This window comes from Fundulus heteroclitus, chromosome 22 (assembly GCF_011125445.2).
Source record: "Fundulus heteroclitus isolate FHET01 chromosome 22, MU-UCD_Fhet_4.1, whole genome shotgun sequence".
Lineage (NCBI taxonomy): Eukaryota > Metazoa > Chordata > Actinopteri > Cyprinodontiformes > Fundulidae > Fundulus > Fundulus heteroclitus.
The window spans coordinates 18,073,362-18,089,931 of NC_046382.1; the positions used below are offsets into that span (position 1 = coordinate 18,073,362).

Genomic DNA, 16,570 nt, shown 5'->3' on the forward strand with positions numbered 1-16,570 from the left:
TAAGAGCAGTGTGTACAGCTACCTCATTGCCATTATATGCAAGACGGGCACGAGGTGAGTTCTTCGCTGTTAGCACAGTGGTAAAGTATGGTGTATTATGAGCCATAGTCAATTGTATGATCCCTGGCTGGATGTATTTATGGCAATGAGATAACGTGCATTTTATTATTGTTATAAACACTGTGCTAAACTAAATATGTTTGGAAATAACAGCTAGTTTGATGCTAATTGCTAATGCTGTTCCTCGTAGAGGTGCTGTTGCTGCTGTGAAGAGCCTATATGTGACCAGTACATATCCTGTTCCACGCAGGTATTTGTTTTATTTGGTTCCCTTTTCTTTTAAATATAAATGTATTATTGTTGCCATTTATATGCAAGACGGGCACGAGAGGTGCTGTTGCTGCTGTGAAGAGCCTATATGTGACCAGTACATATCCTGTTCCACGCAGATTAAACGCATCATTCCACATCTTCCGTCTTGGCCATCATTAAACACACAACGCGGAGGTGTTATACTAGGACAAAGAGGAAAAGACGAAAACAAGGCTACTTCTATCTGGACCGAGCTGAACAACAGACGGCCAAGTTCAGCCCGGTTACACCTGAAATGTTTGGAGTGAACTGTAAGTTTACTCCAAAGCAAGCTGAGGAAAACTACAATCTTCTTTTTAGACAGCATTGCTGCAATTAACTGAATAACTGAATTTAGAGAATTAGAAGTCAAACCACTATTCAAGCCAAAGGACAATTGTGACATTTCATCTTCTTCACCTCTCTCTCTCACTCTCTCTGTAAGCTGGCCCATAAGGAGCACATTATTTTTAAATGTTAACACAGGGGTCCAAATGACAACTGAGATCTCTCTCACACCCTTCTGCATCAGCTGACTGCTCAACTTGGCATGAGATCTAGTAAACCCCGCTCACACATTCCCAAAACATGTTAGACAGGGGATTACTGCAATCCAGTTAGGGCAGTACAGCCAAGTCTCTCCAATGTGATTGGATTCTCAGTGGAAGAGAAGCCAGTAAGGTGGCTGTGAGGATGAAGAAAGTGCCATCAGTATCTCTGCTTGCTCTGCATTTGTTTGTTTACTCTACGTGGGCATTTCTGCATTTAAAGGATGTTGCATTTAAAGCAGTGTTGTGTGTGTCTGCAGTTGAACCACCATGTAATGTCCCTGATGAGTGACCCAAGGCACTTAATACCAAGAAACCCCCGCTTAAAGGCACAACATCTTGTAGCGTCTAAAATGCTGTGAGGTAAGAAAATGGTTTCAGAGAGCAAAAGTCAATTTGCCTCTTTGCTGCCTATCAGAAGAAGCCACTAAACTAAATGGGCAGGGGTCATTATTCACCATTGTCATGGCTGCAAGAAGTCATGCTCATGAAGGACTGAGGTGTGGATAATTATGTCTGGCTGTTGTGTTGCAGTCTGTTCTGAGTGATGTGCTAGGTAGTCTGTATCAATAAAACACCTGACGCACAGATGAGAAACTGTGAATACCATATGCTTCCTGATGTGTGCTTTCAAGGGATTCATAATTCCTTTCTAAAGTTTTATTTACCAATATACAGTCAAACATTAAAAAAAAAGTATATGAAAGAAGCACTGCCGAGTAAGCCTACAGGCAAAGAAAAAAAGGACAGGGAATTTATTAGTTTTATGCATAATCTGCAAAGGTCCATGACGAGTTATTTGTTGCTTATTATGTTCAATATTCAGCTAATTTATTTAATTATAAGATGACCATTTCAAAAACACAGACATATATGGCCATCTTAGTTGTTGTGTCCAAGGGCAAGACACTTCACCTGCTTTTTGCTGTGTTGGTGGTCATAAGGCACACTGTCACCAACTGTATGGCAGCCCCACTTCTGTCAGCCTGCCCCAAGGCAGCTGTGCTTACAATGTAGCTTGCCATTGTCAGCGTGTGAATGTGTGAATGAATGGGTGAATGTAGTGTAAAGCCCTTTGGGGTCCTCAGGACTTGATAAAGTGCTATATATATATATATATATATATATTATATATATATATATATATATATATATATATTATATATATATTGTCAAACGATTAAAAATTTAATCGCGATTAATCGCATAATGTCGATAGTTAACTCAAGATTAATCGCAAATTAATCCCATATTTTATCCTTTTATTCTGAAGTGTAATAGCCTGTTTGGGCATTTTAATATGCAATTTTGCAATAAATGACACTAATAAAATACATGCTTGTACAACCAATATTTTATTTTGTTATTTTTCAAGCACTTTTCAGAATTGGAATGAAAACATCCTGGTGCCAAATGTTAACTCTGGACTATGATGGCTATATGACTAATCATGACGCCCTGATGTTTACACAGTGTGTAAACAAATGTGTAAATACATACTGTTTTCATGCCGATATTTTTTTTTTTGCCTCTTAAACAAAGATAGACATGGTATTACGCACCATGTAATCTACTTTCAGCATTTATCACGGTTATTGCACCGTAAACTGCAGAAAATACGGGATATTTCAGCTGGATACACTCAAATGTAGTGCAGGCAGGTCTATTTCGTCACTTATTTAGAGCCCAAATAAGCGAAACCTGCCCAAAAAAAAACGAACCCGTGACTCATGAAATTTATAAGCGCTTTTAGAAAAGAGCCCAAAGTCGCATGTGTCCGAGGGTAAAAAAGAAACTTTGCGCTCACTGTTGGCAACAGTGAGCGCAGCACGGGTCTGTTTTGCTACAGTTTTCTAGCACTCTTGAAAGTACGGAAAGCGCTGAGGGTAAAAGAAACACAGTCCGGAGAGCGCGGCGGGGGGAAAAACATTAGGGACGGTGTGTGTGTTTGACGAGCGATTAACGGCGACAAAAAAAATTGTCGGCGTTAAAATGGGTTTACGTTAACGCCGTTAATAACGCGTTAACTGACAGCACTAACATAATATATATATATATATATTATATATATATATATATATATATATATATATTACATCATGCACCCTGGGTTACCAGAAATCACATGAAGACAGTTAATGAGCATTTGTGAATGCTTAGCAAGGTCCAACGCGTTTGGATTCACAGACACGGACATCCTGGATGATAGAGAAAGCAACAAGAAGAACAACAGTGTGCCATGTACCAACAGCGCATTAAGCTGCTGCTTGTCTTCACACAGCGATAAGGTCTAACATTAATACAGTCTTGGAGATGTTCAAGTCCATGGAACAGTATTAAACAGATCTAAAACTGTATCATACATGTAGCTTATCTAACAATTTTTTTGCACACTTATGGTAAAAGTCACTGTATTGCAGATGCCTTTTCATGTCCCCTTTACACTCTGGTAGCAAAGTGTTGATGCCTTAGACTTGAGGAGAAGGGGAACACAGTTACTCTGAAATGTCATTAGCGTACATCTCAGCACTGTGCAGCAACTGTCTTAGTCCTGGGAGAGACCACCTCCTGTTTCCATGGAAACTTAGGCAGAGTAGACAGAGAGAGCGGTGAGTAAAGAGAACTTGACGAGAGGGCTCGAGGTTGTGTGTGCATGTGTTAGTGTAAGTGAATGTGAGTAAGTATGTGGAGGAGGATGATAGGAGGGTACTAGACAGATAATGAACACAATCTAATTTAGCAAGACATTGTTTCTTATAGTTTGGTCTACCGTAACTAAATGTTCAGGATTTATGTTATCAGTAAAGTCAGAAGGAGTTTTTTTCTTTCCACTAAGATGTAGAAAAAACACTCAGTGGCTATTCTCTTTATCACAACGATGTGCCAAAAAAAATGGAACTGAAAAGAAATGTTTTACACAACAATTGAAATGATCAATATGACCAATGTATATATTAATCTAGAATAGAATATGAATATCATCCATCATGAATTTGACAGTGTTTGACAGCTCAGTTTGGGACTGCAACCCAGCATTGCTTTAGGGGATAATGAAACCGTTTAATCCACCTCTTGAGATGGAGTGGAAAACATGGTCAAAGGGTATATCTAATTTGTAGCATGACATTGCTAGACCCTGGCTTTAAGCTCACACTAACAAAATGCTGCTTCAATAAGCAAATCAACAGGGACTAGAGCAGAACAGCTTGAGCCTTAAAGGGCACATTATTGGGCTAAAAGTTATTCTGTGTCAGACGTGTGTTTGGAATCACAGCACTGATCGACTGGCACTAAATCACTTCTATCCAAAAGCTGTATATTTCAGAAATAATGAAAATAATACACGCTTCCAGTGAAAACTTAGACTATGAATGGCAATGGAGGTTTTTCTTTTTTTGATCAGAGAAATATAAAGCTAATCCAGGTTAAAAAAAATATTCGAGTGGAGATCCCGCTTCTATTCAAGGCTTCTGATGAACTTTGCACATTAAGGAACAATGCACAGGATGGCCTGTACAGTTTTTTTTTGTTAATTATCTGTCAATCAAGATGATGTATTTGCCAATACTGAGGACTGATGTAAAATTAAAGTTATTAAAGTTGGTGGCAAGTGTGGACTTGGAAACTCAAACACTTTGGTGCAGTGCATATATAAAAACACTGAACTAAAGTCACAACACGGATGCTCTGTACAGAAAGAATCAGAGCAGACTATCTGCTGAGGAGACAGGTCTTTTGGAGTGCAAGACCTTCTGTGACTCTGGGGTGGCATAAACCATATTCTATGGTGTGTTTTTTTTTTTTTTAGCACCAGCTTATTTGTAGCCGAGAGGAAGCGGCTGGATAAAATCATTAGGAGGACCAGCTCTGTCCTGGGATGTCTCCTGGACCTTGTACAAGTGGTGGGAGACTAAGGACTGTAACAAAAATAAAATCACTGATGGACAATGTCTCCCATCTCATGCATGGAGCTGTGTCTTTCAGTGACAGAAAGATGCATCCCAGATACTCTAAGGAGCGCTTCCGCAGGTGGTTCCTCCTAGCTGCTGTTAGACATTATAATCTTTGCAATAGACTCAATAAGTGGTCTAAAATTACTAAAAATTTAGACAACTAAAATGTGAACTCACAGAGGAACGCAGTTTTAAGTGCTGTAGATATTTTGTAAGTTTCTAGTTAGATTTTGCATTTGTTTATGGAAAAAAAAACTTTAGATTTCAAATGACTAACATTAGAAAGCTTGCATTTTATTTCCGTCCTATATTTTTGACTCAATTATAGGCTTTTCACCTAAAGACTGTTCACTATTTTTTAATTTAATGGTCTTTATAGTTACCTGATCTCCCATCTCGCTGGAAGTCCACGTGGTACCATTCACCATCATTGACTTTCCTATTCACTGCCTTGGTCTTCGTGGTTCCAGAGCCCATATCCAACAGCAAGTACAGATGGCCATCCAGCATCTCAATGGCAAAGAAGTCCACTTTAAGGGTATGGGGTGTCTTGGAGTCCTTTGGTTGCTGCTTGGGCTTGCCATGACTGAAAAGTAGAAGGCCGTTGGGTTCGGTGGTGCGGAAGTCAAAGGAGATGGACCCCGTCTTCTTGGCATTCCATTTGTTGAGGATAATATACGACTCTGGTGTCTCGAATGTGATGGGGTCAAGAGTGGCGACATTCTCACACTTAAAGGCCACAGTACCATGGATTTTCATCTTGGGATCACCCTGCTTGGCCAGTCTGGACAACTCAAGCCTTACGTCGTTGTTTTTATAAACAACCTGAATCAGAAGAAGAGAAATGAAAATTAATTATGCAGCACAGTTATAATGATACAGAACAGGCATTCAAAAGAAAATATACACATCAGATAAACTGCATCTGTCCACATAGCCTTTAATCCCTGATAATGGCGTGATTATCTGCCTCAAGAATTGGTCAGCTCTGTTACACTCTACCTGTGGGTGAGAAACTTCACCTACATGGAACCAAAATGTCACTCACATCTCCCTTTTTTCTTGGCTCCTTATCTGAAGCCTTCACAACAAGTCCACTGTCTACGCTTACTGGCTGAAGGGTAAAGAAGCAAGACATGTAGTTTGATTTATACTGTGCTTTCACTGCCAGCAAAACCAAGCAAAAGATCTCAATTTACAAAGCAACTGTGATAATGGTTTGGAGGGAAATTTTAGGCAAAAGGTCTTTAGAGTCTGTGTGAGAAGTGAGAGGAAAGGGATAAATCTAAACTAGTGTCTTGATTACAGGTCTTATGCAAAATGCTGATTAAGGCCCCTGTTGGCGTCTGTGATTATAAAAAAGTGGGCAGATGATGGATGTGCCTTTCAAAAAAAGAGCACATGAGCTTACTCATCCACTCTATGGCACTCAGTATTTTGCACTCAATTTAGTAAATTGATTAGGGGAAAATTTCGACACATTTTAATTCTGTAGCCTTTATACAGTATTTTTTTTTCAGGTCATGCTCTCAGACAATAATACCCAGACCCAGTTTAGTATTAGTGGGGCTGACAAAATTAATTGGAATTGAATTGTGACTCAGAGCTGAGGGTAGGAACTCAATGTCATTCATTTTTGATGCCAACATTAACCTATTCAGGGTCACTGACGGTCTGGAGTCTGCCCCAGCTGTAATGGCAGAAAAGAAAGCTACACCCTGGTCAAAGCCACACAGTCAAATTTATGTGATGCAGAAAAAAGTATGACCAGCTTTCAACTGTGGCAAAACTATTGATCTCCTCCTGAATGCTTTCACATTTTGTCACCTTGTCGCACAACGCCCAATTTATTTGATTGTGATTGCACATAACAAACCAACGCAAAGCAGTACATGATTGCGAATAATAAGGTAAACGATGCTTGGTTTTAAAACATCTTTGAAATTGAAATCTGAGAAGTGTGGTGTGTGTGTTTTTATTCAGTCCTGAGTCAATGCTTTGCAGCACCACCATACAGTACACTGCCTTTACAGCTGCAAATCATTTGAAGTATGTTTCTAAAACCTTCACAGATCTACAGACTGACAGTTCTGCCCGTTCTTCTCTGCAAAATACCTCAAACTCAGTTTGGAATGGGGAATGTCTATGAAAAGCACATTTCATGTATTGCCATAAATTCCCTGGTTAGCTTAGCTCTGGCCATTGACTGGGCCAATCTGACACAAACAGATTTGATTAAGGTTTTGCTAGGGTTCGACACGCTTTTTTTGTCCTATTAGAAGGCGAACCTCTGCCACACTCTCACAATTTTTTGCACCCTTAAACAGTTTTCTTTCCTCAAGCATTGTGCTGTATTTAGATCCACTCATTTTTCCATCAACTCTGATCAGCTTTACTGTCCCTGCTGAAGAAAAGCATTATAACAGCATGATGCTCAAACTACTTCGTTTCACTGTCCGAATATAATTTCCTGAGTTATCTGCATTGTTGCTTCCTTGCTGAACATTTTGTATGTAGGTCAAAAAGTAATATATTGGTTTCTGACTGGATCATTGTCTTCCTTCATGATCTTTGTTGTCACCTACAGCTTGTGTGGCCAAATAAAATGGTGACTGTTAAATAATTACTTGTCAATCATTCTTAAAAACAAGATTTATAGAGAGCTAAAAATAGCTGTGCTAATAACAAATCTTGTCACTTGAGCCACAGACATCTGCATTTCCTCAGGAATTACCATGGATTCCTTGGTTGCTTTGCTGGTTAATGCTCTCTTTGCTTGCTTGTCAGTTTTGGTGGATGGCCATGTATTCATAAATTAGAGATCTTTTTATTTTCAAATATCTGATTAGCTAGTGCTCTTTGAGTTGTTCTAAGATCAGGATACTGTTTTTAATAATCTAACCTTGCCTATAATGTTTCCACGGCTTTCTCTCTGACCTTTCTTTTGTGCTCATTGTTCCTTCGATTTTTGTAGCTGTATTTATACTAAGATTTTTTAAAAATCCTACGTAGACTCTACATTTTTATTATTTGACTTGTAGTCAATTGTTTGAATGAGATTTTATTTAAGGGGTAAAGCTATGTCCTAGTATCCCACTTCCAATAAAATAAATTGAAGCTTGTAGAGGTAAAGTGAAAAAAAAATCCAATAAATTTCAATACATTTTGAAAGACACTGCATGCATTAGTATTTTCATATTTTTATAAACCAGATTTTTTATAGCCTTTTAAATAATTACAGAAAGTGAGTTTAAATGACTCATGAAATTATTTTTCAAACGCATGGAACCATTTCTGGTTAAAATAATCATCGGTATTGATCAGAACATTCTACTGTAAACTAAGTAGGTAACACAGCTTGTGTAGTTACACACTCAGTGGCACATTACTGTAATTGGCAACAGCCTTGAAATAAAAAATAAATAAAACCAACAGCCACAGTCTCATAATTATCCAATTTTCATAATGAAGGAGTATCTGCAGCAGTTATGCAGCTGCAGGAATCCGTCTGTGTGGTTATGTCTAATTTCCATATGAGGAACAAATTAACATTTAGACAAATGTCAACATGTTCAATTAAAACATCAATATGGTCTTCATCTTTTTACCTCAAAGAAATAGGACATGCGTGTTTGAATATGGGTCAATCAGCTTGCTAATCAAACCAAACATTTTGAACAGTGAAAATTCAGATTCAGAGAGAGAGAGAGAGAGAGAAAGCGCTACTGAAATTCAAAATCTAAAAAACACGAGCATGGTGTTTTTATGCTAACAGACCTACTGACTGTTTACAAACCAAGAGAAAAGTACTATCACATATCCATTTGGGTCGAATCAGACAAATTCTATTTTAAGGACAGAACTAGCCATGTTTTTGTATTTCCGGCTGTGCAAAGTCTTCACGTGAAATTGGGGACACCTCCAAAGGGATTGCATTTGCATGCAGGGATATGTTTATCACCAACTCTGATACACTGTGCTTAACATTTGAGGTAGATGGAACTGGAAGCTGTGGATTACAATGACTTAAAATCAGATTTAGTTTTCGAAAACACCATGGGATTTAATGTTATGGTTACTAAACTGGATGAAAATCCGTTAATTGATCATATAAAGCATTTATTTCTACATTTTGACCATGTTTTCTTTGAAAAAAGTTTGTACATCTCATTGTGTTCTTGTCTCAAGTAGGAATATATATCTGTTTTTTAGGATTAAGAAATAAAAATATAAAAGGTCATATTACCAGAACGTCATGTCTACAGAAAGAATGTAGAAAGGAGTAAGGGGGATAAAAGATAATATCTCTGCTAGCTGGACTTGAGTCATTGAGACAAAGTTGGAACAGATACAGCCAATAAACCTAAATCAATTTTTTATAGTTAAGACAAAGGGCACCTTTCAAAGTTAAAGAAGCTCTGGTCAGAGCTACACCTTGCTCTGCACTAGTAGTGCTGCACTAATTTGTCATCAGACCACAGTTGTGACAACTGAGCTATTACTGCACCACTGTTTGTTTTGCCATCAGAACCAACAGGGAAGGCGTAGTAGCTCAGGCTAGAATCTGCACACAAGTACTGAACCAGAGCCCCATGGTGACACACCATCAATCAGGGACTAGAGCACATGCTGTTAAGCTGCATCTCATATGCCATTACACCATACTCAGAGGCTGACTTGTGATGAGGCACTTGTGTGATTCCAAAGCATTGGCTGAGATGGTGCACAGAGTGTGTCAATATACTGAAATTACAAGGAGTAATTCAGCTTCCTTACAATTTCGTAAGATATTTAAGTACAATTTTTAAACAAAACATATGTTTTTCATATTATGAGGTTAATGTTGAATCTAATTTGAGAAGAAATAAAAACATTCATTGCTTCATTTCCTTTGTTATTTTTATTTATTCATTTACTTATTTTCGCAATGTGAATTTTTTTTAGGAACTTGGAAAAGTCATATTTTCTCAAAAGCTTTTTGCAGTATAGCCATCATGAATAAAAACAGGCCTCTCTCATCCCCAGAGTCTTACTTTGTATAAGATGTAGAAGTCATATGGCAGTTTGATGGCCATTCCAGTTGCTTCTTTGCAAGGAGCAAAGAGGCAACTGAGTTTCTTGCCCCTTTTGGCAGCAGCTTTTGGACATAGTCCCTACAGGAACTACAGGTACAGCTAGGTAAGAGAGGCAGCTACTGAACAAATGAAAATGTACACTCTGAGACTTTCCCAATAGCTGCCAATCTACCCATATTTTTTATACACCCTTACTTCCTCTCTCACTTTAGTGATTCTAGCAACAAACACAAAGTAACTTATGACAACACAAATTCTGACTAGGGACAAACCAGCTGATGCCTTTCCATTAACTGTTATTTTTATGACAAGTGATATTCAAGAAGCCATATTTCACCAGAATTTGTCTTACATTTGACTAGGAAATTTTAAGTTGCTGTCAATGGATCTTTGATTATCACACTGGATTAAATGCATTGAGCTTGAGATTGCACTTTCTGAGAAAACCCAAACTGACATCTCCCCATACCAGCACCCTCACAACATTTTGCAGAGCTGATGGGTTCTTTACGTCATGTGGCCAACAACAGGGACCTTTAAAGGATAGCGAGGGAAGCTGATTATTTGAGTTTCCTGACCCTGTGTCCAGGATCTCATTTAGAGCTGCTGCAGAAACCAGGCTTGGTCTTCAGGCAGACTGTACCGCAACATAAAAGGCTGGACCACCAGACAGCTTCACACTTTTGTACCATGAGCTGCTAATATGCAAATCTGCCGCTAAGATGCATTTTATGAGTTGTGTGTGTTTTGTGGTTTTTATTCAACTCTGTTGTATTTCCTTCAGATTTTTTTGTCACACCAGTATGTTACAATTTCCAGAGATATATTGTCTTGTTGTATGCCATTTAGCATTTTATGGAAGGACATTACATCTATTTCATTTCATTAGTTTCATAATTTGGGACTTTAACCAGTAAATGGCTACATTGGCATGGATAGGCTCTATTCTCCACTGTTTCCTATTACAATTCAAATTACAAATCTTGCTTGTACCGAGATGGACCCCCTCTCACCTTTAGAACGGGTGCAATTAGTCATGCTAAAGATTCAACAAAGTGTCTGAGACATTTCTCAGATTTTCTGGGTCCTAATGACACCATCGCATTGCACAGCTGCTGCATATTTATCTGCTATACATCCATGATCCATTTCCTCCAAATCTCAAAGGTGCTGTACTAGACTGAAATGTGGTGACTGTGGAAGCCACTGAAGTATAATATATGTTTGCCTACTTCTAGAAAGCAGTTTGAGATCATCTGAGCTTTGTGACAAGGCACATTATCCTGTTGGAAACCACATTTAACAGATGGGTGCACTGCGATCATATAGAAATAGTCATAAACAACAATACTCAAGCTGTGTGTGGCAATACAAACAATTCCTCAGATAGTTATGGGGGGGGGGGCAAAGTGTGTGAGCTGTTGATAAAATTAATTTTGCGCCAAATTTTGACTCTATTGTCCAAATATTGCAGCTGAAATCTATTGTACATTTAGTGGAGCAGGCAAAGCTATGCCAAGTTCTCATTGTCTGCTTTGGTGAAACTGTGCTCGGCTGTCAGTAATGGCACCCATTGTGTTATTTTGCTGCTAAAGCCCTCCACTTTCAGGGTTTGACATCTTGTCCTGGACGCCGTCCTGAAGATGGATATTGGCTGGGCTGCTGCTGCTGACAGAGTCATGTTCTCCTATGGCGGATACACTTGACTTGAATGCGGGGTCAGAGTTTATCTGCTTGGCTGTGTCTCTCTCTTAGATTAAACCCCTTTAGGAGCTACTATTGCAACCAGCCTTTAACTTTTCTATCACATAAAAGTACTCCTTAAAGTACCCCAGTGTTGCTGTGCTCTTTTTGTGTCTCTGCTTTGTCTTCTCTAACCCCCATTTGGTCCTGGCAGATAGCCGTTCACACTGAGCCTGGTTCTGGTGAAGCTTTCTTCCTGTTAAAGGGGAGTTTTCCTTTCCACCGTTACTACATGCATTCTCGGTATGAGAGATTGCTGCAAAGTCATTTCTACAAGACAGGCGTCATTGACTTGATGCAATCTGCTGGGTTTTCATAGATAGAAAACGTTTCACCAATCTGTCTGTATGATTGGATTGAATTCATGCTTCAAAGTGCCTTAAAATTATGTGTTGTGAATTGGCGCAACACAAACTAACAGATTTGATTTAGATTTGTGTCTTAGAGGTGATTAACTGTTTACCTTTGCTTGTAAATAGTGGTTAATGAACCCACTATTTCCACACAGTATGCCCATTCTGCTCTGACAACAGGAAGGCATCTTTATCCACACAATCTCCTCTCATAGTATAATTTCTCTTCTCAAATGACTGCATGCAAAAAACCCAGTCCATTGACCATTTTTTAAATACCTAGACTTGCATTAATAAACACACCATGTTCAAAGCCACTTAAATCCCCATTCTTTCCTGTTGTGATGTGTGGTTCGAACTTGATTGGGTTAGTTTTACCATATCTATAAGACCAAATGTACTGAGCTACTAACATGTGATTGGTAGTAGCTCCATATACTATTTGTGTCAACAAGCAATTGGACATGTTTGCCTGAAATAGAAATTGGTAAGTGTAAGTTATTTATATTTAGAATTTTGATAAAGTGCTTGTCAAGTTTTATTATGTTAAAACGTATGTGCATTTGAAGGCAAGACTCTGTTACTAAATTAGCTAAATGAAAAAGATAAATTTTGTTTACTGTAATGATTCTGTCTGATCCTGCATGAGAAAACCCTGTCTGCAGTCTCTGTGACGTAATTTCCTACTCGTGCTCTTGGTGCTGCCTGGTAATCAAGGTCTGAGCAGTTACACCTGTGGCGGCTCCAATTAAGGGAGTCGCGGCAACAAGGATGAGCACTACATATTGTAGGCTCCCCCAGTGTGTAACTACCACATTCTTGAAAGCCATAAGCATTAGTAAACCATCCGGTGTTCCTTGATAGCCTGCTTGATCTCGACCTTTCTCGCTACTGTGATTTCTCCTGCCTGACTTGCTCCTGTTGGATTCTCCTGTTGGCTTCTGTGTGTGGACCTCGACTTCCTGAATTGTGTCTCGAAGTCGTCTGCCTGCTTCCTCCCCTGTCTGATATCTCTGCCTGGAGTGTGTTTCTTCTTTGGAGCTGTTCAGTATATAGCTATTATGATTAAGGGAGAATTGCTCCGTTTATGCCAGCAGAGTGTAGAAGATACCAGATTTTATATTTGATAGCCTGCCTGCAATGACACCATTCTTGCTGTCGGCACATCTGAAGAGATACATACATAACTATGAAAGCCTTCATAACCACAAGTTTTGTAATGACTTGCCAATGGAAAGAGGATTTGTGATACGGGCACTGTGAGTTCATTAACAGACCCATCTCAGAGAATATTGAGAATTACAGGATAAGACATAATACAACATGTGGGATACCAAAGGGTTAGGAAAAATCAAATCAAAACAAAAGGTTTATCTTAAAAGAAGGAAATAACTTGATTGATCATTTTGTAGTACATTGATCATGTAATTTAATAAAGTGAGCATTTGTTGAGGAAAGAACAACAGGTCAAAGTATCTATTAACCTGTAAGAAACCAACTTAAGTTAAACACACAGGTAACAGTGTATCCTATGAGCCATGTGGTGAACAAATTACCTCTTCCTTTCACTTTCATCTCTGGAAGATAAAGTGCACAGTATAAATGCTGCTATTGTGGTGAAGAAGATAAGGAGTGAATGACAGGCAAAATATGCTGAAGGTCATGACTCAGATTAAGATGGCTGTGAACAGATCATCTGGGAGGAAATGCATTCACCAGCCTCTTTATCAGGTGCACTTGTTGAATGAATTAACACAAATACCAAATCTCATGGTACCAGATCAATGCAGTTAGGCATCTAGATGTGGATAAGACAACATGTATATTTCAGATCACTGTGATCTCCTGATATTTTCATATAAAACCTTCTCTCGGATTTCCAGAGAGTGGTCTGAAAAATAGAAAATATCCAGTGAGCAGTAGTTGTGTCTATTAAAAAGCCTTGCCGATGTCAAAGGTCAAAGGAGAATGGACAGATTGGTTAGAGATGAGAGGCATAACTCAAAAGACCACTCATTAACTAAGATTTGCAGAATATCTGAAAGCAAACCCTGAATCAGATGGGCTACAGCGGCAGAAGACTAGACCAGGTCTGATGAACATGGATTTCAGCTGGGCAATTCAGATGATTGGGTCAGAATTTGGAACGAACAACAATAAAAGCAAAGAACCTCCTTCCCTTGTGTCAATGATTCAGGCTGATGGTGGTGGGGTGCAATGATGTGGGGGATGTATTCTTGGCACACTTTGGGTACATTACCACTGAGCATTGTAATCATAGTGTACATGTCTTCTGATCGCTACTTCAGGTACGATAATGCATCATGCCACAAACTTCTGAACATTTCAAATGGATGTCTTGAACAATGAGTGCACTCTACACCACTGGTCTTCACTGATCTCAATCCAAGTCAGTGTGTGGAACAGGAGAGTAGCATTATGGATGGGCAGTTAACACATCCACAGCAATTGCTTGAAACTATCATGTCAATTTGGAACAAAATCTGCTTAGATAATCTATACCATTGCGGAATAAAGAAACTTTGAAGGCAAAAGGGGGTTCAACCTGGTACTTGCAAGGTGGACATGACTGGTGAGTTTGTCAAAATACAAAATCACATTTCCAGCACTTTGAAAGCAAATTTCAGTAGTCACTAAATATGACTAGGTCTGAGCAAGTGTGAATAAAGGTAGTCACAGAAAGGTATGCTGAACTCATATTACGACGGCACAACTGCTCATGGAAATTCAACTCCCCTAATCTCCAGATCACCGCCTCTCTTTGATGTGCATCTGACAGAGACGTTGCTGAACTCCACTTTAAGACAGAGCTCAGTGCGTATCTGTGAATTGTTTTCATTTATGTCTTAAACATTGGATGTGCACAGATGAAGAAGAACTGGCACACATTTGATCAGGAAAAAAAAAAAAAGTTTTGCATCGAACTATATTAAGCGAGGAGGAGAAGCAAACTAAAAGAGAGTGTTCAGAAAGAGACAAGGTCAGTGTGTGGGTGTGAAGAGCCGGTTTTGGTGTCCTGAGGTGAAGCCAGCTGTACATCCCATACACCCACCAGTCTTAAGAGTTCACAGAGAAGCGGCGTTTACCTCCTTCAGGCAACCCATGAAGTTGTTGCTGACTGGAGAGCCAGGCAGGTCGGCTGTACTCGGGCTCCCTCCGACATAGAAGAAGTCATCCGAGCCTAGCATGGTATAGTCTTCCTGTGTATATCCTGTGGTGGTCAGGATCCCGTCTACGGATATGGTTACCTACACAACAAAGCACAGGGAAAGGACAAGATTTAGGAAGGCAATCTCATTTATGCAATGCAATTCCCTTACTTCCTTTTTGTCAGTCACATATTACCCTATGATTTTTATATTCCCAAACCCATTTTCATGTCTGTTTTAAGTGTCCTTTTTTCTTGTTTCTTTATTATTTTGTCCAGTTTGATTAGTTGGAAGATTTTAAACCTTCAAAGGAATACTCCGCTTGTTATAAAGTTAGTAAACTGCCCATACTACAGTGTTAGTATTGCCTTCAATGCAACTTAAAAGTACTTTAGCAGACACAAAAATGGTGTTAGTAAAGTGCTATCTAGGTTAGTTACAACTCAACTGTTATTTTAAATTAGTACATTTAGTTATTAGTTATATATATTGGATCACAACGTGCCGCTAGGTTAGAAAGGGACCACATGCAATCACCTTTTTAGTATGGGAAAAAGGTTGGGGCATTAAGAACATGCATGTATTTGTCTTTTCTTTTTGTTTCTAAGTAATCAAAAAGAAATTATTCCCAAATTCTGTATTTGGATACTGAATCATATTTTGTATGTTTGTCACAGTGGTACATACATGCAAAAGTTCATGGGAAAAAGTTAATGAACACTGCCAAATCACAAAAGGAAAAAAAAAAAAAAAAATCACCAGAGAGAAAGGAAATGACAAACACAGCTCAACTGTTACATTCATGTTGGCAAATGTGCAGTTCGACATTTCCAACATGTAGGTTGAAGAGGATGACATGCAAAGTGAATGGGGGTACAACTGGCTGAGCCACAGAGCATCAGTCCAGCCAGACAGGAGGGCGTCCTCATTATTAACCACAGCTTGTTGCAAATGGCTCGAAAATGATGCTCCTAAAAAAAGAAGTGGGTCAAACAGAAGTGGACAGAGAACAGGTGGAGTAAATAGAGTGAAAACCAATGAATGAACCGAAAAATAGAAATAAAAGGATTTGAAAAGTAAGCAGAAGAGTACCAACCGCAATTTCCCTTATTTTGTAAATGACGTCTACAGTAAAAAAAAAGGAAAGAAAAGAAACACACGGCAAACCCAAACTAAGAAACAATTAGAATGATATCTACCGAACAATGTAGTTTGTTTACCATAGCGTGTCCAATGCCTGAGTGCTTTGTGGAAAAGGGGGGAGAAAGGAAATTAAAAACTGTGAACAGAATAACGATTGTTACTCAAATAATATATGATGGTCATTACTGTTAGTACATTGTTAAACGACAAAACCCATACTGGTTAGTAGAATGA

At 38.8% G+C, this 16,570-nt stretch overlaps 1 protein-coding gene and 1 long non-coding RNA gene across 2 annotated transcripts in view; one reads left to right on the forward strand and one right to left on the reverse strand.

The window, feature by feature from the left end:
- Positions 1 to 16,570, reverse strand: part of LOC105923295 (neurexin-1a) — a 400,667-nt gene that overhangs the window by 251,293 nt on the left and 132,804 nt on the right. Inside the window, exons 8-10 of the mRNA XM_036126148.1 lie at positions 16,414 to 16,437; positions 15,131 to 15,292; positions 5,236 to 5,677 (exon numbers count right to left, since the gene is read on the reverse strand). Of these exons, the coding sequence (XP_035982041.1) occupies positions 5,236 to 5,677; positions 15,131 to 15,292; positions 16,414 to 16,437 (628 nt within the window). The remainder of the gene's footprint in view (positions 1 to 5,235; positions 5,678 to 15,130; positions 15,293 to 16,413; positions 16,438 to 16,570) is intronic.
- Positions 30 to 479, forward strand: LOC118557080. The gene is made up of 3 exons (XR_004927575.1): positions 30 to 54; positions 251 to 310; positions 450 to 479. It is a non-coding gene; the product is annotated as an uncharacterized LOC118557080 (long non-coding RNA).